The 25,775-nt window shown below is 38.4% G+C and overlaps 1 protein-coding gene across 2 annotated transcripts in view; it reads left to right on the top strand.

Moving 5' to 3' along the window:
- The window catches only part of ANKFN1 (ankyrin repeat and fibronectin type III domain containing 1), a 344,059-nt gene that overhangs the window by 254,243 nt on the left and 64,041 nt on the right, over positions 1-25,775 (top strand). For both annotated transcript variants that reach the window (XM_021067257.1, XM_021067258.1), the window contains exons 8-10: positions 8,439-8,536; positions 11,924-12,014; positions 17,875-17,982. In XM_021067257.1, the coding sequence (XP_020922916.1) occupies positions 8,439-8,536; positions 11,924-12,014; positions 17,875-17,982 (297 nt within the window). The remainder of the gene's footprint in view (positions 1-8,438; positions 8,537-11,923; positions 12,015-17,874; positions 17,983-25,775) is intronic.

The following is a 25,775-nucleotide window of genomic DNA, read 5'->3' on the forward strand; positions in this document are numbered from 1 at the left end:
TATTCCCCTCAGACATCATACTCTGCTTTGTCAGGATATATCCATCCTTAGAGTCTATCTGAGAAACCACCTACCATTTATCCAGTGATATGACAGTTAATGTTTACCAACTGGATCTCTAGATGGAAAAATTACATACACATAGATACATACACATATGCACATCTTTTATATTACTGACACAAAGGATATGCATATACAATTTATAAATAATAAGTGTAATAAATATACCATATTCTTTTTTATAAATTCCTTAGAGCCTATCATTTCTCCCAAAATGTCTTTTTTTTTTCATTTTCACATAATTAACTGATGAATGTAGTTACAGTGTAAATGTTGGGTTTTCATTTACTTTAAGGAAGTAAAATAAAAATGAAATAATAAAGACATACATTATAACTTCACTCATTCATCAGTGGCATTCTTTGTTGAATCAAGTAATAGTTTTCAGGTATTGGAAGAATATTTCCTGAATTTTTTTTTGCTACTCATAATGTAATAGCCACCAGGAACATTTAATTTTAATCTGAATTATTAAGATTTTCTCATCACTTAAGTAAGAGTCTCTGTCTAGACCAGCGGTCAGCAAGCTTCTGCTGCAAAGGGCCAGAGAGTAAATGCATTAGGCTTTGTAGAATACATTGGTCTCTATTCTCTGTCACATATTCATGTGTGTGTGTGTGTGTGTGTGTGTGTTTGTGCGTGTGCTCATGCACATGCATGTGCATTATCAATCCTTTAAAAATGTAAAAGCCAGATCGTATGTTGTACTTGACTTATGGAACTATAGTTTTGCAACACCTGATTTAGACAGTCCACAGAATAAAAAATTGAGCCTTAGTTTTATGGCATTTGCTGATTTCTGTGGTGCAAATATTCCCACCATGGCCAATTTCAAGCTACCAATGTGATGTCACTCAACAGATTGAGAAGATACGTGCAGTATTACATCATCATATGCCATTTCCACCATCTAAATAAAATAAATATCAATAATCTCAGGAGCATAATTAATAGTAAATGCAGTAAATTAGGGACTAACGAGTTATGACTATTTATTGTCTTTTTCTCTAATACAATCGATTTAACTTTAAGTTTATACAACTCAATTTTTAATGATGGCTATGTTTAGCTATCAGCTCATGAAATTCCTGAAATATTGCAAGCCACATGGATCAACTCCAGCACCCATTGCATTTATCCCATCTAAAATGTGGAGGGAGCTAAGCTCTAACATTCTCCTTCTCCCTCTTTGTGCAACCTCTAAAAGCCACCTTATCATACCACCTAGGCTTAGATGTGACACAATGAAGGGATTTTGCATTCTGTACTTTGTGATAAATCCGAGACTCTACCAACTCTTAATGTTCTAGGAAAGCTGTTGGTGAATCTACTAAGGAAAGATATGCTATAAATGCAGACAAAAGGGTGATTTCTGGAGTTCCCACTGCAGCAGCTCAGCTCCCTGGCCCAGCAGGTTCAATCCCTAGCCCAAGACAGTGGATTAAAGGATCCAGTGTTGCCACAGCTGTGGCTTTGGTCACAGCTGTGGCTCACATTCAATCTCTGGCTCTGGAACTTCCATATTGCCATGCATGCAGCCATAAAAAAAAGAAAAAGTGACTTCTATATGATCTGGGGCTTGAGATTCCTTGGCTTCCAATAACTTCACTAGTGCAGGTCATTAAGGCTTTCTCATCTCAGAACTGCAGAAATTACTGAAGATTCCTTTTGTTTAAAGGTACCACTATTTTTTTTTTTTGTCTTTTTGTCTTTTTTGTTGTTGTTGTTGTTGCTATTTCTTGGGCCGCTCCCACGGCATATGGAGGTTCCCAGGCTAGGGGTTGAATCGGAGCTGTAGCCATCGGCCCCCGCCAGAGCCACAGCAACGCGGGATCCGAGCCGTGTCTGCAACCTACACCACAGCTCACCAACGCCGGATCGTTAACCCACTGAGCAAGGGCAGGGACCGAACCCGCAACCTCATGGTTCAGGTACCACTATTTAAGTGACCAAAAAAGTACAAGGATTACTCTGTGAATCTCTTTGAAGACAATAGGCTGGCATCAGCTGGGTCTCTAAGACTGGTATTCATTCAACAAACATTTCATGCCAGGCTTGGAAAAAGAGAAGGACTACTACTGTAGTAAGGATCACAAAAATTATAATACCTTTTACTTAGAAAGCCAAGAGTATCAAGAGAAAGAATAAATTTTGATAAGAGCTATAAATAAGGCAAACTATTAAGAGAGAAGAAAAGAAGCAAATAGATTAGATTGTGGAGGTGGCCCAGCACAGTGGGATTTTGCTGTTAATTGCAGTACTTGTATACTTTTCAAAAATCTGAATAATTAGAATTTCCGCATCGTGTCTGTATCTGCAGGTAGCTCTGTCATATGGCATGCAAAACTAAGTATACAATGTACACAGGTAAGGGCTTATTACTTTTGTGGATGAAAGAATCTGACAAAAAAACAAATGAATATAGCCTTCTAATTCCAACTGTGCTTTTAATCTTCTAGAAGTAGTGGGTACAAGAAGGATTTACTAGTGTCCACAAAAAAAAAGGCTTTGCCCTTAATTTAAATCATTGTTTTTCTAGGGAAATTTAATTTGGGAAAAAATGTTTTTCTAATTAACTAGAAGACTGTGTGCTATGCAAACAATAAAGATACTTGTTTGAATGTAATGTGTGCCCCTGCTCCTAGAACTACCAAGGGAATTTAAAATAAAAATGCAAGCGGCTCCAACCTCGTATTTTGCCAGAGCTAAACAGAATTCCCAGATCCAGAGTTTTCACGTCAGTTCCCAATTTAAAACCCACAAGTGTTGAGTGGATTCATGCTTCAGCAAGACACAACTTCTCATCTCTAGAAATGACTGTATTTGATCTTTCTCTGGGTTTCTCGGCATGTCCCTTTCTCCCTCTTTCTTCCTCTTGTGCTATGGTTGGCCTGAAAGGTTAGAAACTACACAATTAGATGGATCAGGGGATGATTTCATAATGCTCTGGTGCTGGGCTGAGCAGTCTCGCCAAATTCCGTTCATTAGCTAAGGCGCCAGGGTGAGTGTGGCCAGTAAGAATGCTGTTTCAGTTCCACAGAAGTGCTGATAGGGAACAGGAAATAAACTTTATGGGGGGGTGGTCCTCAGAGGCAGTATGGATAAGTGAAGAGTCTGGGATACTGGGTATCTGGAAGCCAGGAATCAATCTCCATCTCAACTCCTTTCTGGGCAGCTCAAACAACTTCTGTTCTCTTTTGACTGTATTTTTTCTATTCTAACACTGTTTTCTTATCCTTTACGTACCAGCATCAGATTTCTGTCTACCTTAGTCTTTAAGCATTCCAAAGCCATGAATCAAGTATTCAATTCACCCAACAATTTACAGAGCCACCTATGCTGTTCTAGGTGCTGTAATAAATAGTTACTTTGGAAACTAGTATTAATCCAACCTGGTCCATGCTCTCAGCTTAAAGAGGAGACAGATCTCTTAAATACAAAACAATAAAGCAAGTGCAATGTAAGAGACATAATAAAAGTACTATGGGAAAACTGGCAGAGGAGCTTGCCTTGGAAAGCCAAGAAAAGCTACAGAAAGGAAGGGTCCTTGAACCAGGCCCGTCTGCATGAAGAGGGGGAAGATGATTTAGGGGAAGGACAGCATAGCAAAAGGGAAAACAGACAAGCAATGGATCTGAAGTCAAGTGACCAGTGAGATTAAAGTGGAAAGTTTGAGTAGGGCCTGGGCAAGAAGCAAGAAGATGATTTTTACCCAACTGTCTGATGTGTGAAAAGGATAAAACAGCTCTAGGCTTTGGAGACATTTGAGATTTGGAGGAGAACCTGGACAGTGGCAGGTTTTAGATTTTTTTATTAATTGACTAGAAATTAGACATCCTTCAGTATTATCTCTTCATATCTTTACTTTTGCCTAGTCTTCACCTCTCAAAAAGCTGGCCTGGAGAGTGTTATCAGCTAAACTGGGTGTGTTAATCACACAGTCTCCACAACAAGAGATTTGAAACTTAACTGCACTTTGGACTAAGTTCTCTGCTTGGGCACCCCAATACTTCCTGTCATAAATTTTCTACTCTTCTCACTGATTCTGTGACATTTCTCATCACATTATAGACTTCACATGACAGGACCAAACCTTCAGGAGCTCTTTTTTTCTTCTTATGCTTTCAGTATGTGGTTTTATAGCTTCCATCAGAAAAATGGAAACAGTTCAGCTAGAATGCTCTTGCCCACTGCCTCTACCTTTCTAAAGCTTAGATAAAAATGAAATATTTGTTAAAATAACAAAACACCACGTTTAAAATATTCGTAGTTATTTGATGTAAATACAATAAATCACAGTTTGAGCCAAACTTGGCTCAAAAGAAATACTAACACCTAGTTTTTGTCTGCTATCTTTCTTACTAAAATGCTATGAGCCATTGCATAATTGAACCCTGCTTCTATTTCCTAGACCTAATCTTCATCTGCAAATCATAAGTCTTATATATTTTTAAACTTCATATACATGGCTACAGCCCTTTACAGATTTAGGGAAGATTCATAAGCGATTTTTTCATGTTACTATTAAGCTTTAAAATACCTACATATAACCTTCCAGAAAGACCGTGCTAAGTTGCCTTAGAATTCCCAGCTGGCTCTCAAAGTGATTCCTGCTCACTCTGCTTCCTTCCCTCATTCCTTAAATGACCAGAAGCTCCTTTTTCATAACAGAGTTCACCAACCCAAGAAAATACACAGAGGGGAAAAAATCCATAGGTTGCCCCTGAATAGACAGGCCGTTCCAACATAGAGAATTGTTTTCCTTCCATGTGAATCCTCTCTTGCTTTAGCCTCTCCCTCCTTTGAAACCCAGACATATTATAAGATCTAATTAGACTTAAATGCTTAAAACTTTCTATGAACTCCTAAAGCAGGACCATACCTCCCAACAAACTTGTTGCTATTTGTTCTTTGCTTTGTTTTCAAGAAGCCAGGCCTTCTTTTCACTTAAAACAGGCTTTGTAGAATATATTTCAGTAAAAACAAAGAGTTTTTATTAAAAAATAAATTGTTGTTTCTTCAGAAATTTTAAAGATTGCATCTTTGAACAACTTTTCATTAATTGCTTGTCAAATAACCCACTCTTGTTCCCACTAATCCCTAGCTCTTCTTGGGGGAATCCTCAGCCTGAAATCAGAAGCTCTTGATCCTCAGCCTTGGGCTTGGGGCTTCACCACATCAGTCAACGCTGCATGTCTCAGTGGCAACCAAAGATTTGGTTTTTTTTTTTCTAGAATTTTCCTACGTTCTTTGTTCTTTCTAGATTTCTGTGCACATGTGCTTCTGATTTTCATTTTGTTTGTAATAATTCCCTAAATGATTACTCTTTTTTCTTTAGCTAAAGTAATATGCAACAGTATTCTCTGATTACAAACCTTCTCCAATTGACTTTAAGAAATTTGGCTTTTTCAAAAGCTAGGAGCTCATAAGCATAATGAAACAATTTGGAAAAAATTATACATGCATGCATACATATAAAACATGTATAAATATGTGTTTTAGAATATGTGGAGTTTTTTTGTTTGTTTGTTTTTTGTCTTTTTGCCTTTCCTAGGGCCACTTCTGTGGCATATGGAGGTTCCCAGGTTAGGGGTCTAATCAGAGCTGTAGCCACCGGCCTACACCAGAGCCACAGCAACACAGGATCCGAGCCATGTCTGCAACCTACACCACAGCTCACTGCAAGGCCAGATCCTTAACCCACTGAGCAAGGCCAGGGATCAAACCTGCAACATCATGGTTCCTAGTTAGATTTGTTAACCACTGAGCCACAACAGGAACTCCAGAATATGTTTTTATAATGAAGTATAAGCTTGATTTGAGAGTTAACATATAACTTTAATAGTCATTTGATTCTAACTAGATTTTATAATATGCCTGAGAGCTTCAAAGGGCATGAGTCTGGAGAAGATTCACGTGGAGGAAAAATATCTCCATTCTGGAAAACCAGTCTGTTCTGGGTGTGTGTGTGTGTGTGTGTGCGTGTATAATAAAACAAATATATATATTTTTTTTTATTTGTAAAATATTTAGTAAGCATCTTCTGTGTGCCTATGTACTAGAAAAGGGGAGAGTGACTGATACTTTCCCTATCCTCAAGTTTCTCACAATCTAACAAGAAAAGAGACACATACAATAAAGCATAATATATGTGTAATAAATCTTGTTTTATGTGGGTAAAGGACTTTGGGAACACAGAAACAGATGTATTTAATTAATTATTCCTGAGGAATTTAGAGGATGAGTAGAGTTTGACAAGCAAAGGTTGGAAAGTGAGCAAAATACAGAGGAAAAAAAAATACACAGAATAATAATCAGGTAACAGGGATTTATAGAACAAGGACTTTGCTTTGGGAAATGGCAGGAGATAAGGATGGTAGAGTTAGGTTGGGACCAGATAGTGAAGGTCCTTGAAAGCCTTGTTAAGATTCCAATTTTTTTATTTTGAAATCATTTGGACACTATGAAAATATTTTCAGAGAAGGAACTACATTATTAGATCTGCATTTTAAAACTATAAATCAGGCTATAGTAAGACTGTATATAAGGATAAGGAAGCGAATAGAAAAATCAAGTAGGAGAGTTTATCAATTAGGCCTCAGAAAATCAATTGCAGAGTTAAGGTTCATGATTATAAAAGTCTGATCTAGAGTAGTTTCAGTGTGGGGGGAAAGGAAACTTAGAGGATACATTTTAAAATAAGATCTACTGGGTTTAGTAATTAATTGGCTGTGAGGAATTGGGTGACAAGAGTAGGCAAGGATATACTGAGATTTGGGGTTGGTTGTTGAATATGTGACAGTGCCATGAGCCTAAAATTAAGGAAAAAAGAGGAGAAACAATTTCAGTGAGAAGTCCTTAGTAGACTCAAGTGGAGTAGGAGACACTCAGGTGAAAATTTATAGGAAGCAGTTCGAGCTCCAGAGCGAAGTTAGACCTAGAATTATAGTTTCAAGAGTCAGAGTTGGAGCCATAGACATGGATTAGGTTGCTATCTGAGACAAGCAAGCATCTGGAATGAAAAAGAAGCCAGGCCCTCAAGAAACATCAAAGGAAAAAGAAAAGGAAGAACCAGAGAGAGCCTAAGAAGAGGGAATCAGGAGGTAGGAGAAGCAGAAGGGAAAGTGAAACCAAAGGGAAAGAAGACTGCAGAAAGTAGAGGGGGCCAATGTAGCAGGATTTCCCAAGAAGAGACTATTTTGGATGATCAAAACACTAGTAATTTTAGGAGAGTAATTTCAAGAAAGTGGGGAGAGCAAGTTAGAGTCCCAGGAACATAATGAAGAGAAGCAGAGGATGCAGGGGCAACAACTAAAGCAGAGTGATTGTGTGACTCTAGAGGAGCAGTGGGATTTAGAGATGGTTTGGCTTAATTATGAAATATTTAAGTATCATACAGAATGTAATTCAATCTTAAACCCTACAGCTTGTCATCATGAGACTGAGAACATGCAGGTCCTGTCTTCCATGTGACTTAAGCTCTTGCTTCATTTAGAATTGCCTCAAATCCTGCCATGTGTAAACTGTCACTTAAGACACTTTCTACTGATAATGCAAAATTTATCTCTCCTGGCTATGGTTTTTTTTCAACCAGGGGAAAATGTTATGAAAGAGCATGTCTCACAGTAAAATGGCCTCTTACCATGTGGGTGAGGTGTTAGATTTAACCGTAAATGAACACCCACTTTGGGGATGTCAGGTGTGTGGGGAGCCCTGAAGAAGTCAGCCACAAAAAAACTCTCCAGCTGAAAAGAAGCCAATGAAATGCTAGAAAACAATGTCAAGGAGGAGAAGGAAAGCCAGGGGAGCAGCAGACAAGACACTAAAGGAAGAGAGTAATTCCAGAAGGGGACAGTCAAATTAGGTGGAAGGAAATGAAAGGGGGCTTCCTTATTTGGGATGAGAATGTTCCTGGGATCTTGAAGTAGTACTTGCATCAAAATGGTGAAACAGACACTTGGGGAACAAATAGAAGGTAATATCCTAATAAACCCTTCATGTCTCACATGCAGTAAATAATTTATCATTTATATACAATGTTTTTATATGTAATGTGTCTGAGAATCTGTGTCTATATACATATATACAGACATATACATATGTATATTTAAGGTATATTAATCACTGTTGAATGGTTTTTCTCCCCCAGCCCACCACTCTTGTTCTAAAAAATAACTATGAACTTGGAAACTGACTCGTCATCCTGAGAATTGTTAGATGTGCCAATATAGGGAAAAGAGGGTACACTTACTGTTTTTTAGAGAGATTATATGCTAGAATTTCTATGATGCTCTTAACAAATGACTATTCTCGCTTTATCTTTCTCCCCTGGCCTCCATTGCTCATCCTACCCTCTCTTCTCTCTTTCCGTCCAGTGGAATGGAGCATGTCTAAAGACTTTTGTCCTTTGGCTGGAGAAATCATCATGGAAAACCTGCAAACCCTGAGATGTACAATAACAGGACTTACAACGGTAAATGCCAAATCCCCCTGTTGGACTTCCCACTGCCCTATTCCTGATGTTTGTGCTGCGATATTGGTAGCAAAGGCCTACTCTGGAAGTAACAGTCAACGCCCAGTCCTCTGGCAAAAACTGCCACTCGTTACACATGATATGTCTGGTATCCATAATCTGAACCCCACACAGGAGTGAGCAGACAGCATGAACCACTTTGTAAACTGGCATGTTCTACAGAGATCAGAAAAAGACTGGCCTCCTGTAAGCCTTGAAAGCTGCTGCTTTCTGGATCACAGTCTAATCTTCGGGGGAGGGGGGATCAAAGGCTCTAAGAGATCCAATTTTGACTCCCTGTCTGATGGTAAAAATAACAGCCTCACCTAACCCTCACCCCCACAGCCTCAGTTGAGATCAGTCATCAATTGGAGTCACACAATTTCCTGAGAGAAATCCTTTTCCCTTGATTTAAAAAAAAAAAAAAAAAAAAAATCTGCTTTCACAAAAAAAAAGAAACTGTATATGGTGGCGTTACATTTCTCAGTAACCTGAACCAGTTTAAACTTTGAATGAAAAACTGGAACAAACTGCTTATTTGTTTAACCAATCTCAATTTAAACATTAATTATTTATAGAACTATAAACCAAATGAGCATACAAAATGCAAAAAAAAAAATAAAAACACCCAGCTAATTGATTCAGACTGTAACGAACCCTCTATTTCCTCAAACAATTTGTGCAATAAACCAGATCATCAAATTTTTTTAACTGAAAAAAGGTGAAATAAACTTAAATCAAATCTGTATTTTCTTATCCAATTCAAATATCTTATAACCTTCATATGTGAGAGGTGGAGGGAGAATTCTGTTGTTATTTTTCTAAAAGGTTAGTCAATTAAAACAGTTATCTGTAAAGCATAATCCTGAAGCCCAGCATTAAAAAGCTGTGTTAGGTTGCAATTTTCAAGGTTGAACCAGCTTATTCTAATGGAATTCTTGGTGGTTGGTTCACCATCACAGAATCTTAACTTTTAGTCTTCACGTACATGTCTACACCAGGGGCCAAAACTGTGGATTAGCAGAACAAACAAACCCTTGAGTGGGTGGCCCCCAGAGATGCTATCAGTGGAAGACTGATTCCCAACCCTATAGCTCGCTTGATGGAGGAGGGCCAGAGAGAACCCGAAGGAATTTCCATTTCTTAAAAGAAAAAGTGATATGGTGATAAAAAATGGAAAACTCTCCATAGAGAGTTTCTCTAATATTTGAAGTAATTTTTATAGGGATTAACTTTTTCCACTTGGTTGTCCGATGAGAGCAATGTAGACACCATCCTAATCATATAAAAACCTAGACAGAGATTTACACTTCTATAGCATCTCCATAACTTGGGGTACATATAAAGCCATTTTTAGTGTTATAAAAATTAAGTTGATGATATAGTAAGGCCAATATTATTAAATCCCTAGCAAAGGCTCTACAAAGATCACAATTTGTTTTAACTTCAAACACCATTTTACAAATTTTGCAAGCAATACTTTAACAAGTTCTGACTTCTAACATATCTATTTTGGGTTTAACAGAAAAAAATTCATCAAAGTAAAAATATAAAACCATTCAAAACATTTTAAAATATTATAAGATATTATAAGCAAACAAAAAGCAACTCCTTAATTCTTTTTTTAAAATATAAGTATAGTTTATTTACAATGGTATATTAGTTTCAGGTATGGAATGTAGTGATCCAATATTTTTACAGATTATAGTCCACTTAAAATTATTATAAAATATTGGCTATTTTCCCTGTGTTGTACATTACATCCTTGTACCATATTTATTTTATGCATGGTTTGCACCTCTTAATCCTCTTCTATCTTGCCCCTCCCCTCTTCCCTCTGCCCACTGGTAACCACTAGTTTGTCTTCTATATCTGTGAGTCTGTTTCTTTTTTGTTATATTCAGTAGTTGTTGTTTGTTTGGTTTTATGTTTTATGTTTTTCTTTGTTTTTTGTTTTTTTGGTTTTTTGTTTTTTGTTTTTTTTTGTTGTTATTTTGTTTTGTTTTGCTTCTTAGGGCCACACCTGTGGTATATGGAAGTTCCTGGGCTAGAGATCGAATGGGAGCTACAACTGCTGGCCTACACAACAGCCACAGCAACTCAGGATCTGAGCCACATCTGTGACCTACACCACAACCCTCAGCAACGCTAGATCCTTAACCCACTGAGCAAGACCAGGGATCAAACCCACATCCTCATGGATACCAGTCAGGTTCATTTACACTGAGCCACAGCAGGAACTCCTTTTTTATTTGTTTTGCTCATTTTATTTTTTAGATTACACATGTAAGTGATATCATACAGTATTTGTCTTTCCCTATCTGACTTATTTCACTAAGCATAATACCCTCTGGGCCCACCCATGTTGTTGCAAGCGGCAAAATTTCACTCTAGTTATGGCTGAGTACTAATCCATTGTATATGTATACCATACCTTCTTTATCCATTCATCTGTTGACAGATTCTTAGGTTGCTTCCATATCATGGCTATTGGGAATAATGTTGCTATGAAATTGGGGTGCATATATCTTTTTGAATTGGTGTTTTCATTTTCTTTGGATAATTAACCAGAAGTGGGAATGCTGGATCATATGGAAGTTCTAGTTTTATTTTTTTGAGGATCCTCCATAGTCACAACACCTTAATTCTTAATGTCACAGACATTAAAGCATGTAAACCACTATTTTAATAATGGTTTTAAAATTGAAATAACATCAAAGAATTAGTTTTAAAGTGTTTGAACAACTAAAGGATATTTATTGCAGCATTATTTCTTGTAGCATAAAATGTGAAAACAATCTAAATGTCTGTCAGTGAGGGATTGGTTAAATAAATGACTGCATTTACCCAAAGGGAAGTACTTTTCAGCCACTAAAAGAATGAAGCAGATCTTTAATTACTAATCTGATAAGATGGTCTTTATAACATGTCAGTTCTATAAGGCAAGTAGATCAGCTAGAAAAAAGGTGATAGTGGTTGCCACTGGGGAGGAGAAGGTGGTAAGGGTGAGAATTTGCAGGTTTTGGTAAACTTATGAACTGTGACTTTTTAAAATTATGACTTTTAAAAATTGGTGTATAATTGTTTTGGAAAAGTCAGGAAAAGCAACTATGGTTTTCTAATTTTGAAAAGAGAAAGCACAAAGAATTTAAGAGGATACCCCAAATATGTCTATTATCATATGGAAACATAATAGTCAAGAAAAGCTAGAAAGTTAAGGTATGGGTAGTGGGGTGGTTCTTTCCCAGGGGATGAGCAAGTTCATCAGATGCAGGGTAAAGCTTCTCGAGTAAAAGTGACTAAAAAAAATTCCCAATGCATCATTCTCTCTATTTCGATACTTTGCAGGGCCAGCAGTATTTTGTTCAAGTCTCGGCTTATAACATGAAAGGATGGGGACCTGCTCAGACCACGACACCAGCATGTGCCTCTCCTTCTAGTAGGTGGTGGCTGTTAACTCTCTCAAGCCTGGCCAGGCTCCAACTTCAATTCCATGCTCAGGATGCCATTGCCATTCCCCCTTCCCACTGCTTGGGACTAACAAGACCTCCTCAGAGTAGCATCCAGCTATGTACTGAATGATTCCTCTACATAAATGATCCCTGAGAGGCAACTCAGTGGAATGAAAGGAGGGAATTTGGAACCAGCAAGACTGCATTTGATGCGCATTACACCTTTCAATAGCTGTGGGGCCTTCAAAATTTGCTTAAACTCTCTAGGTCTCAATTCAACATCTGTAGAATGGGTCCAATCACATCCTTCACAGGGCTTTTGTAAGGATGTACTACAATGACACAGTGGGACTTGCTGGCCCAGAGTACACACAATCCATTTTAACTTTCACCTCCCCTTCCTCACTAAAAATCTAGCAAATCTTACTTACGTTCTGTCAGAAGAAGAGCTGTCTTGTTAACAGGTACTCTGCTATACTCCGCCACAAATAAAATCTATAATATTTGTAATAGTGGCTAAAAAACCTAGCAAAGCCACTTGTAATTATTTTACAATTAGCGATTTATGCCTGGTATATTTGCTAATTCTCTATTAACCAGAAATTTTAATTAACAAGGAAAAACATCTTCAGACATATCACATGATGGATTTTTCTGCAAATTGAATCTATTGCTCTGAATTACATGTTAATTTTTTTTTAAACTTGGGAGTTCCATTGTGGCTCAGCAGTAACAAACCCGACTAGTATCCATGAGGATGTGGGTTTGATCCCTGGCCTTTCCCAGTGGGTTAAGGATCTGGCATTGCCAAGAACTGCGTGTTCAGATCCCATGTTGCTGTGGCTGTGGCATAGGCTGGCAGCTGCAACTCTAATTTGACCTCTAGCCTGAGAACCTCCATAGGCCTCAGGTGTGGCCCTAAAAAGCAAAAACAACTTTTTTTTAAGTAAAAAATAAATAAAAATCTTTACTAATGTGATCCTCTAAAATGGCATCATATGCTTCTTGTGAAAGTGAAAACTGCTCTATCCTTTGTGAGACATGATTTGCCATAATTTATCAACTTCTGTAAGAACATTCATTTCTTTTTACTCCATAATTATACATCTGGGACTCTAACCTAAAGAAACAGATGCAGACCCACAGTCATGAACAAATATGTGTACTGCAGCAATATATAGTGAAATATCATGTGTGGGTGGAGAGGACAAATACCCAATATTAACTTAGTGACTAAGTAAAGTATGATATATACAAACTCAGACTCTAGAACCAAATGCAACCACTAAAAATGGTGTTTTTTTAAAAAAATCATTCATCACATGAAGAAATTCTTATGTTTTATGTAAACAAATAACACAGTTTTTCGTATAATATTTAAACTGTGAGTTTGACTGTAATTAAATAGGTGCGGTCTGCATATAACTGGTAAAATTTACCAGTGGATATGTGGGTTATGAGATTATGGGCCCTTTAGTTTGCTTTTTTATATATGTATGTATTTTTCAGGTATTATAATAACCCTTCAACCAGGAAAAAAACATGAATCAGAGGATATATTACGGAATTTCACATTCAGTGCCTCACTTAATCCTGACAACAGTCATTCAACATTTTTCCCGTCTTTTGGACAAGCATCATCATTATCACCTGCATCACTATCAACATGATAAGACTTATACACTGCATGTTAATCTAAGAACTTTACATAGATTAACTCATTTAATATTCATAACAAAACTATTGAGGTGATTTTTATTACTTTATGGGTGAGGGAATTATCAATATAGAGGTACATATGTACATACATACATATGTACATCCCAACAACACAAAATTAGCAAGCACTGAAGTCAGGTCCAAACCTTACATTCCTCATTCTTTTGTTTTTCAGCTTTTTAGGGCCGCACCTGCGGCATACAGAGGTTCCCAGACTAGGGGTCGAATCAGAACTATAGCCGCTGGCCTATACCGCAGCCACAGCAATGCCAAATCCAAGCCGCCTCTGCAACCTACACCACAGCTCACAGCAACACCAGATCCTTAACCCACTGAGTGAGGCCAGGGATTGAACCCACATCCTCATGGATCCTAGTTGGATTCATTTCCACTGGGCCATGACGGGAACTCCTCCTCATTCTTAACCACTATGCTATCCTCCTCAGCTATTAATAAGAAAATTGGGATTCAGAGAGGATGTTTCCTTGCCTGGGGTCGCAACTCTGGTGTATGGCTGAGCCAGGATTCAAGCCTAAACTAGTCAAGACTCTGCTAACTCGTGCCCTACTGGCAAGCAGACAAGCAAAGAGCCAGCCAAGCATTCCTGACTACTGCTTCTGGTGGGTTCAGATAGCTAAATTAGAGCCTCGGACCACAAATACTAGAGATCCCCAAGACTCTTGAGTTCCCTAGCATTTGATGATTTAACTATTCCAGTATTACTTGGACATCTTTCTTACTGAAGACTTACCAGAACACATACAGGGAATATTGCAAAATTAAGATATTAAGGGAAGCAATCTAATTCCAGGGATAGGTAGAGAAAAGGAATATGCATTTTTGGAGATAAGGGATAGAAGGGAGAGAAAAGCAAAAAAAAAAAAAAAAAAAGCTAGTCTCTGCAGACCTGAAGGAGCAGGGGGAAACCCACTCCAAATGCACATCCCAAGCAATTTGTGATCTGCATATAGATGTGTTTACTTATAAACATCAGATGTCCTGGTTCTATAAACTGCACATTCTCTGCAGACACTCTCCCTCACAGCCCACTTGAAGAGCTCTCTCCAGAATGAAAAGAACAGTTGTCCAGGGCTGGGAAGAGTTTCTTATTACTTGGTAATTAACATAGCAAATGGCAACACTTTCTACAACAGCATATTTGACTAGTAGGGGTATCTGGCAAAGAACTGAAATCCAAACATGTCATTAGAGTTGCTGCAGACATGCCATATCACTTGGAAAGAACAATATAAAAACACTCTGGTTCTATTTATAAACAGAGTATGACATTGTGATGTAACATGTATCAGTATTCAGATATTGACTAGAGGACAATGTATTCTAACATGACAGAGTAATTGGAAATTTGGTAATATGTTCCAGTAAGCTATAAAAGTTTTTTTAAATATTTTTACAAAAGGCCTTAATGTGTTTTTATAGACTTATGTTATATGGTATGGTACATAATAAGAGAAAAGGGCCCAGACAGGCTTGTCTGAGTTACGATCAGGAAAGCCCTGATATCGCCAGTGAATGCAAGCTCTGCATTGTGTTGCAATTGAAGTGTCTCGTTACCAGAACAGTGAACAGTATTATGTGGCACAATCTGCTCTTTTCTACCACACTAAGTTCATTCCTGTCAGGTTCCTGATTTCTTAATATATTTTCAATTTTCTCCCTCATCCCTAAAGTCTCCTATTTTATGTAGTCATCAGAACCTTCCAAACATCTATGAGAAAAACTCATTCTTTCCAAAAACCTTGGCCTTATGTTCAGTGCTCTACTTGGGCTGCAATTTAGCATTAGCAATTTTCTAATATATCATAAAGTCATCAAGTTCAAGCTTGCCTCTGATGTAATAGGGCTCAGCTAAAAGAGCCAGGGCCACTTCATCTCCTCCTGCATTGATGGCAGGATTAACACTCATTAGAATGCATTAGCATGTTCAGGCCCACGTTGTAACTCAGCCACCCAGAAATCTTACTCAAGCAAACCACGTTGCTCATCTTTTCAGGAGCACTTCAGATACATTCAGCCAGCTAAGGGAATAAACTCATAACGGCCTTTGGGAATTCACGAGAGCAATGTTTACCCTCACGGTGCCCAGACGCCAGGGACACTACAGATAGTCCAAGGGCCACTTGGAATTCATTTCTTCAAGCAGTTCCAAATTTCCCAGTAAAATCTCCTCCTTAGCCCATCCTACCTGAATGCCATCAAGCTCCTAGTCACAGTGCCCACCAACAAGATGAGCATCTCCAATGTGCCCAGAATGGTGCTTTACTTACATTACATCTTTGAAACTGCAAATAACCTAAAAAGAGACTCAAAAATTCACTTTAAAGAGAAGAAACCTGAGGCAAAGGGAAATTAAGTCATGGTTTCTGCCAACAAGGATCAGAGTCTGCAGAAAGCACCTATGCCAACGCCCTGTCTCCAAAGTTGACCACAACTAAGCCACACCACACAGACTCCAACCAAACTCTGATCCTCTTTCCCAAAAGAAAACAAAAACATGTCTATTGCATAAGGAAATGAGTACTATATGAGGGTCATGAGACTATGTTATAGTCCTGGTTATGCCACCGGCAAGCTAAGTAACTTACAACTAGAATGGTTGTAAGTTACTCAGCTTCTGAGAGGAAAATGGAGAAGGGTCCATGGGAGAAGGTGGGAAGGAGAGATTAGAAAATTTCTGAGGCCTTCCTCTCCAAAGGGAATTATCCGATAGGATAAGAAATGACGTTTCCATACTCACCGTTTGGGGAGTTATTTCCATTAATGAATTCCCTTCTGTGAAAGTTATAATTTATATGATGCTTTCCATGTAACATTGTGCTGAATATCTAATATACCTCTCATTTAATCCTCATAAAAGTCCTGCAAGACAGATACTATACTCCTTTTTCATACTACAGAGTAGAGGCTCTGACAGTGTAACTTACAAACACTGAGGTGGGAATCAGAAGAGCCAGTGTGCAAACCTAGGTTCATCTGACTCTAGAACCTGTGCTCTTTCTAACAGGGTTATGCTACTTGGCCTTGGATGGACCAAGATGGAATGCTTTTACCTAACTTTAACTGTCATGGCATCTGCTTAAGTTTCTAAACAAGGGAGACTCCATATTTTAAAATAACTCTAAGTGGAGGGAATTTGAAACTTAAGTTAGAATTTAAGCCTCGCATACACTAATGAACCAACTGGCTTTTCTAGAGAATAACGTCTAGCATTTTTAGAGAAAGCCTCTCAAGCAAGAAGCACTTTAAGTTGATGCTTTTAAAAGATCCAGAAAGTAAAACCAGTGGGAAGAAAACGGAAAGAAAGGATGCACTATGAAATGACTGACCTGCTGAAAAAGAAAAATCCAAAGTTGGAGACAGCAGAATTATAATCTTGACATTAGCCCCATTCGGGTTATTACTCCTGATATCATTATAGCCAAATGGAATGAAAATAGAAGGGGGGAGAAAAATCTCAGTGGGTATTGCAATTTAAATTTGCCATGTAAGCTAATACTGTATATTTAGAGACTGAGCAGACAGGGTGGTTGGTGGCTCAGAGTATGTGCACGAGTTGCTGTGCCAGCTAACCAAAGCAGACATTCATTAGAGCAAAATGTAGATTTCCATTTCTTGGCATCTGACATGAGCTCTTTCCTTGGAAAGAAATGTCAATTTGGCCAAAAGTGTGAAACCTACAATAAAAGCATTGGGACTGTGGATTTCATCTAGTCTGCACATTGCCACCCCTTTCTTTTCTACTGTGGAAATCCAGTTGCAACTTGGGGTGCAGGGGAACCGATTAGGACAAGGATGCTGAAGAGGGTAAGGAGCTGGCGGGAGGGGAAACTGGACTCCCCGGTTCCCTATTTTCTTTTGGCTTTCCACCATTTTCCCTTGCCTTAAAACTGCCCAACACAAGAAACCAACCACAATTACTGTTTTGCACAGGGCCTGACAACGGCAACTTCCAAACCTTTGGCAGCGCCTGCTAGTTGTGCAAGGGCTAGGTGCTCATCTGCAAAGGCTGTGGGTAGTATGAGCAAAACTCAGCTCCTGAGGCAGGGCAGGGAAAAGGCCTCTCCCCTACTTGAAAATTTTACTCTGTTTGTTTCTTTTGTTCAATAGACTGGAAAGACTACGACGACAGAGAGCCCAGGCACAAGGGACGGAGTGAAGTTTTGGAAGGTCTGCTGCAGCAGGTCCGAGCCCTTCATCAGCATTATAGTTGCCGGGGTAAGGATAAAAATCTGCACTGGGCCACTGACGGAGGTCTCAGTGGCGCCGGTAATTTTAGTAGTTTCCTAACTGGGTCATACCTTCTCATTCATCAGGGAGGGAAGAGATATTAATATTTGTACATCTGGAATCACTTTACAGCACTATCTTGCTCTCAACCCTTCAGAAGAGACTTCCCTCTCCCTTCCTTCCCTTTCTCTTTCTTTTGCACCCTCTCTCCATAGGAACAGTTTGAAAACAAGCACAAGGAAAATAGCTGCTGTCCTGAGTTCCTTTCCCTTTGAATTGTTCCTTCACAAAACTTCTCAGTGTGCTGGGTCTTTGGGATACTCACCCTCAAACTTTTCTCCTGCAACAGAAATTCTGTGAGCACCCTTAAGAAAGCTCCACCAATTATAACAGCAACAATAGTATAAACTTTTGTGTATATTTATAATAAAAAATTACATGCAATTTAACATCCACTGTCTCTTTTTCATCCTCATTTTGGCAATTATCCCTGAAGCTAAGTGACTTGACCAGGTCACAATGCCAAGAATCAAGACACTAACCTCGGTTTTCTCTCTCCAAGTCCAGTCTTCCTGCCACACCTCATTTTTGTCTCCCACCCTTAGAGCAAGACTGGGTACTGGATTTTAATCTCACCCAGCATTTTAATCATCTCCCCCTGTACTGCTGCTCAGGAGAAAGTAGAGCATACCTTCTCCAGGCCTAGCCAACTACACCCAGAAAATCTCTGAGAACCTCTTTAAAAATTATTTTCTACTTAGGCTGTTCAGATGGGACAACGTCAGGTTTTTAATTTGTGTATGATCTGTGGAGGAGACATTTGGTTTTATTCAGAGAATTAAAGTTCAATAAAGTTTTCACTTTACACGTTCCTTCACCCATTAGACTTCTAACCGCACTGACTTTCTAGATCCAGGGCACTATTGGACCAGCTAGGTAAGAAATCCATGGTTGAAACTAAGAGATGCTAGATGAGTTTTGACTAGGTATAAAGAAATCATATTTATTAGCAAAAAGTTGTTCCCAATTGCCATATAGCTATGGCAACAGACCCCTTCAGAAACATTGGTCATAGCTAGAAATGAAGGCAAGTGTTTGCAAAAAAAAAAAAAAATAAGGTTCTCCCTGGTGAGTGGTTCATTAGGAGATGTAAATATGCATGGAAGAGGCTTGAGCAGAAAACCCAAGTGGGATTTCACTCCTAGATCCCCAGTAGGAAAACATTAGCCAGACCAGGGCCTTCAACATTCCGCACTGACCAAGGTACACTCAGTTCTCAGTTAACCAGGGCCCATTTAACCAAGCTAGGCATTACCTAGGTTCCTTTCTCTCCTGACTCTCCATCATTCCCCTAACTATCGGTTCCTGCATGGCAGGCAAAGGTAATAAAGCAACTGGATAGATTATTCTTTCAAATTCATAAGCCGCTTTGTGTTTGATCTTTATCAGAGTGGCAAAGCTGAAGCTACTCATGACAATGAGGGATTATTTTTTTTACATTATTTGAGGATTTAGATGGTCTCCCCATTACTATTAGGTTAAATTCCAATGATCAAGAAGTGATTGTCTAGATAGCACAAATATTTATATCAACTTATATCATGTTTCCCACCATAGGGGTATAAATATACCCACAATATCAGGAAAGACTGAAGTAAGTCATAAGTTAGAACTTCCCAATGGAGGAATATTTTTAGACTGAAATGTACTTTGGACAGTTAAGCAGTACCCAAAGTGTGTTCCAAAGAAGAGTGATTCTGTAAGACACTCAGTTTAAAAAAAGATCTCCAGTCAAGTAAATTTGGACATTGTTTCACTGTATATCTCTCTCTTGGAAATGTAAAACAGACATTAAAATAATAAAGATCCTCTAAAATATAACACAGATGAACCTATCTATAGAACAGCAACAGACTCATGGACATGGAGAACAGACTTGTGGTTTCTAATGGGGAGAGGGAGGGAGTGGGATGGACTGGGAGTTTAGGATTAGTAGATGCAAACTATTGCATTTGGAGTGGATGATCAATGAGGTCCTGCTGTGTAACACAGGGAACTATATGTAGTTACTTGTTATGGAACATGATAAAAGATAATATGAGAAAAAGAATGTACATACGTGTATAACTGGGTCACTTCGCTGTACAGCAGAAATTGACAGAACATTGCTGGAGTTTTCTTGTGGTGTAATGGGTTAAAAATACAGCATTGTCACTGCAACAGCCCAGGTTGTTGCTATGGAGCAGGTTTGATCCCTGGCCCAGGAACTTCTGCATGCTGCAGATGCAGCCAAAAAAAAAAAAAAAAAAAAAAAACAAAGAAAAGAAAGAAAGAAATTGACAGAGTATCGTAAATCAACTATAACAAAAAAATTTTTAAATAATAAAGATGCTAATAAAAAGACACTTTGGTGAGGCAATTATTCTCCAAACTTATTTGGCCATTGTAAAACATTTTTTACAAAATTAGTGTTTCAAAGGCATAAACTTTGGGAAACATTGGCCATAACATACCAAGATTTTTAAAAATGCTCTTCTAAAATGATTTAACATAAATCTAAGTCTACAAAGATAAGTGAAAGATAATTAGGTATTGCATACAGAAGACTATAAAATTGTTATTTACAATACTCTACCTAACTACATTGAGATACTATGTGGCTTATAAATTTTATAATTGGAAAAAATAATTATTTCAAATCCCTGTTCAACCACTTACTGTGTATCCTTGAGAAAAGCACTTAACTTCTCTAAGCCATGGCTTCCCCATCAGAAAAAAATCAACATAATAATATCTACCTTTCAGAATTGTTACAAGAATTATATTAGATAATAGATTAAGCTCACCAGGCATAGCATAGGTATGTTACAAACTCTAGCTTATTTTCTTCCATTGTTCTTCCAAATAAAGAATGGGGTGCCCTCCATCTTCAGCACTTTATACATCCTAGAATTAAAGTGTAATCATTGACTCCACTGTAATTGAAACTATCTGCTACATCTTAGTTGCTAAACATACCAGCATGAATAAAATAAACTGCCTGTGCTTCAAGCAATTAAAAGCTGAAAAGCTAGCACTACCTTCAGAGTCCAGAAAACCATTGCTTCAGAGCCCTGAACTAAGCAGAGACAGAATAGAAGTCACAGTGGTTCTCAGAAAAGTGAGTTTAGACCATGCCTCAGTAAAGATGGGCTATATAATGCTGCAGTATCCAAATGACCCCCAAAATACTTATTTCTCACACATGCTCTATGTCTACCATTGGTCAGCAGAGGGCTATCCCTCTCTTTTCATGATCCTCTTTCTAGAAATATTTGTCAGCACCCAGAGGACAAAGAAACTTTTGAAGGTCTCAAATGGGCAGAACTTTATCATTTACACTCAAAATTCACTGGCAAAATTGGTCACATGGCCCCAATACAACCACAAGAGCTCTAAGAAATACAATTCTACCATGTGCCCACAGTGGAGGAGACCTAGAATATTTGGCATTTTCATGGGTCTCTTTCCCAACTGGTAGTAGCATTTCTCATTTTTTTTCTCAGTCTAATTTTTTTGGCCATGTCCATGGCATGAAGAAGTTCCCAGTATCAAACTCAAGCCACAGTAGTGATAACACTGAATCCTTAGTCACTAGACCACCAGGGAACTCCTAGTCTAATTATTTTGTAGTTTAACCTTCATTTTGACTTACGTTGTATGTAACTATACTTTGAGGCCAGATTATGTAGGTTCCAATGCAAGCTGGACCTCTACAAAGCTGTATTACCTTAAGCAAGTCGCCTATCTTGTCCACACCTCACTTTGCTCACCAATAAAATGCAGTTAAGATTACATAAACATGTCAGTCATCTGAGGACTGAATGACTTAAAAGAAGTAAAGCACTAAAACGCATTTTATTATTAAATAAAAAGCAGTTTCTCCCATCTTCCATTTTCTATTCCCAGAGGCTCAATTATTTTGATATTTTCTCCATCTTCATAAAAAACAGGCTTATATTGCCAAGTCTTAATTTTTTAAAAAATTAGGTTATTACCTCAGGTTATTTTTAACCCCTCCACCTTCTTATATGCACATATAAATCCTACCCCCTCATCTACCTAATATTATAATTTTAGTAAGATCAATATTTATTACTTCCTTTATTATCCTATAAATGTTATGATTATTTTCCTTTCCTGGCTAACTTTTTATTTCCCCTGTAGATAATAATCAACTTTATTATGTGTTTTTTTAATTTTTCCATGTGGTTATAACTAACTAATCCCCCAGCTCTTCTCCAGTTCTACCAGTATTGTTTCAAGTGAATTTTCTTCAAGAAACCTCTCAGAAAGCCCTCTCACCTGCTCCATTCTAGACTGATTACTGGCTGCCTCTACATCTGCTACACAGCTGTCATCCTAAAATCTCCTTTTACTGTCATGTTGAGGACTCTTCTTGCCATTCTCCAATATTGGATTTCTTCTTTTTTGTACAGCATCTCTTCCTTTTTCTGGGGTTTGGTGGAGACTTCAGTAGCTTCCTGACAGATACTTGGGATTGGATATATTAAGTGTCTAAAGATATATATTTATTCTATTTAATATTTATTTAAGAATTTGGAAAAGTATAGAATTCTCAGTTGAAATCATTTTCCTTCATATTTTGAAGGCATGCCTTCATTGCTTTCTAGCTTTCAGTGCTAAAAAGTCTGATACTATTCTAATCCCAGAAGTTTTATATGAAATCTACTTGTTCCTACTCTGGAAAGTTTTTAAATTTTCTTTTTAACTTCAGGTCTAAAATTTCACTGTTATGTGCCTTCATGTTGGCTCTATTTTTGTCTGTTGTGCTGCATACTTGGTACACCTTTCAATATGGAAACTTACAGGAGTTCCCATTGTGGCTCAGTGGTAATGAGGACACAGATTTTATCTCTGGTCTTGACCAATGGGTTTAGGATCCGGTGTTGCCAAGAGCTGTGGTGTAAGTCCCAGATGTGGCTCGGATCTGCGTTGCTATGGTTGTGGTGTTGGCCAGCAGCTGCAGCTCCAATTCGACCCCTAGCCTAGGAACTTCCATATGCCACAAGTAGGGCCCTAAAAAAAGCAAACTTATAAACATATATATTTAGAGAGAAACGTACAGCTTTCAATTATGGAATATTTTCTTAAATTAATTCTTTAAGTATTTCTTCCTGTCCTTTTTCTCTGCTCTCTCCTATGAGAACTCTTAATCAGATACTGAACCTCATAAATTGGCTTTTAGTTTTCCTTTTTTTCCCTCTCCTACTTTCCATCCTCATGTCCCTTTTCTCCACTTCCTTGGAGATTTGCTCAATTTTATTTTCTATTTGGTTTTTCAGAATTCAGTAACCTATTTTTATTCGAACACTATCTATTGTTCTCTGAATATTTCTTTTACGAACCCCCATCCGTTTTACAAGGATGCAATGTCTTTGCTTATCTCTCAGGTTCTTAACGGTAGGCTTTGTTTCATTTTATGTTTTCTTTTCTCAGCATCGTCACCCCTCTAAATTGCTCTTTTGTTTTTGGCCTCTGTTTTTTTCTATAACATGCTTTTCACAGCTGCCTAGTGATCCTTAGGTGTCCACTTTGATGTGAGAGAATTCAAGAGCTGTCGGGAAGCTCTAAGCAAAGGGATAGGGCTCTTTATGTATACAGATCACCGTGGGATGATCTGGCATGGCCTTATCTTTAGGAAAACGACAAAGCCAATGTCAGAATCTTTAGGTGTATTCTTAATGCTAGTCAGAGCTCCAGAAAAGTTTCTTTCAGTGTTCTGCCTGGAGAATATAGATTCGAGTACCAGTGTTCCAAGAGTCCAGTGGGGAAATATTCTGTATGGAAACTTTGTTTAAATCCACCTGTTTTTAGTGTATACTACTCCCTCTATCCATTTTTACCCATTTTTACCCATACACCATGTCTTCCACTCTAAAGATCTCTGTTTTTACACTTTCCAGAGAATAGGCCACTAGCTTTCTTCCAGAGTGGAAAAGGGATAGTTGTCTACCCATGCAGGGTAGGGAAGGATAACTAGAAGTCTCTTTTTTTTTTTTTTGTCTTTTTTTAGGTCCGCTCCCATGGCATATGGAGGTTCCCAGGATAGGGGTCTAATCCGAGCTGCAGCCACCGGCCTATGCCAGAGCCACAGCAACTCGGGATCCAAGCCATGTCTGTGACCTACACCACAGTTCACAGCAATGCCAGATCCTTAACCCACTGATCGAGAACAGGGATCAAACCCGAAACCTCATGGTGCCTAGTCAGATTCGTTAACCACTGAGCCACGATGGGAACTCCCTCTTACTTTTTTTTTTTTTTTTTTTTTTTTGGTCTTTTTAGGGCCACAACCATGGCATATGGAGGTTCCCAGGTTAGAAGTGTAATTGGAGCTGTAACCCCCCGTCCTACACCAGAGCCACAGCAATGCAGGATCTGAGCCATGTCTGCAACCCACACCACAGTTCACAGCAATGCCAGATCCTTAACCCACTGATCGAGGCCAGGGATCAAACCCGAAACCTCATGGTGCCTAGTCAGATTGTTTCTGATGTGCCACAACAGGAACTCCTAGAAATCTACTTTTTAAATAGATTTCAACAAATCCGCCTCATTTATCTCCATCCTCCCCACACTTCCAGCAGTATATAATGCCCACGGGGTGAGTCAGGTTACTTCTCAGCTTTCTCCATTGACAGATTAGTATTCATCTTTCTCAATTCCGCCAAATCTATCTGTCCACCTGCTTTCTAGCTACCAAAATTCATTTGCTTTTGTCTCCTTTCCCTCCTTCCTTATAGATTTATGTCCCCTTCTCTTTTTTTAATCCCTGTACTCCACTTTTAGTAAGGTTTTGGGAGAGAATGGTTTGTGATAATTATGTTCAATATGCTGCCTCTAATCAGGAATCTGAGCAGGATTATTTTCAAGTAGAATATGACCAGCCAAATTCATGTTCAAGTTAGAAAAAAAAAGTGCTTTTGCTTTGTTCTGCCAAGAATAACCATTACAAGCTTGAAGCTGGCATGAAAGCCTATGTCAGTCAGCTCATTCCCTACTGCTCCTAAAGGATCATAGGCAGAGCCACACTGGGCCTCAGCCATGAGCCGTCTGCCCAGATTTCCATTGTCCAGCAGCAGTGGATATGGACCACATTCTCATCTCCAATCACACGTCTGTCAGGAGTTTGGTTGTGACTCAACAACTTCAGCTTCCCTTCATTAATTACCTTTAAGATGAGAATTAGATGAGCGATCAGCTGGTTCAGCTCTAGGGAGCACTGTTTGCAAAGACTGTGATCGTAAGTCTACAGCTTTTATCAGTGGGAGCTTCATGCTCCAGGTTGTAAATAAAAGAGCTAAATAGAAGCAATGGATGATTTTCTCATCACTGTAACCATAAAACCTTATACATAGTAGTGTCCCAGTAAATATTTACTCAGCGAATGAATGTCTGTTTTTCAGGATATTGGCTTTTCTATCTTGGACAATCCACTTATCCTGTCTGTTTCCTCTTCTGAATAATGAGGTTGATAATCGTACCTAGGCCCACCACTATTTCTATAAGCCGACACTGGGGAAAATACCCTAGAAAGCTAATAGTGGTTCTACTAAAGCAGCAGGATGATATGGATGAGACTATGTTGTTTTTTTCTAAGCCGCAGACTTTCTGTAACGTGCCTATATTAATTTTATAATGAAAAAAAATTAATGGAATTGTAGACTAACAAGAAGGCTTTGCCAACACTGAAGAGTAGGTGAATGTTAAAAGGCAGT

The sequence above is a fragment of the Sus scrofa genome, chromosome 12, assembly GCF_000003025.6.
Source record: "Sus scrofa isolate TJ Tabasco breed Duroc chromosome 12, Sscrofa11.1, whole genome shotgun sequence".
Classification (NCBI taxonomy): Eukaryota; Metazoa; Chordata; class Mammalia; order Artiodactyla; family Suidae; genus Sus; species Sus scrofa.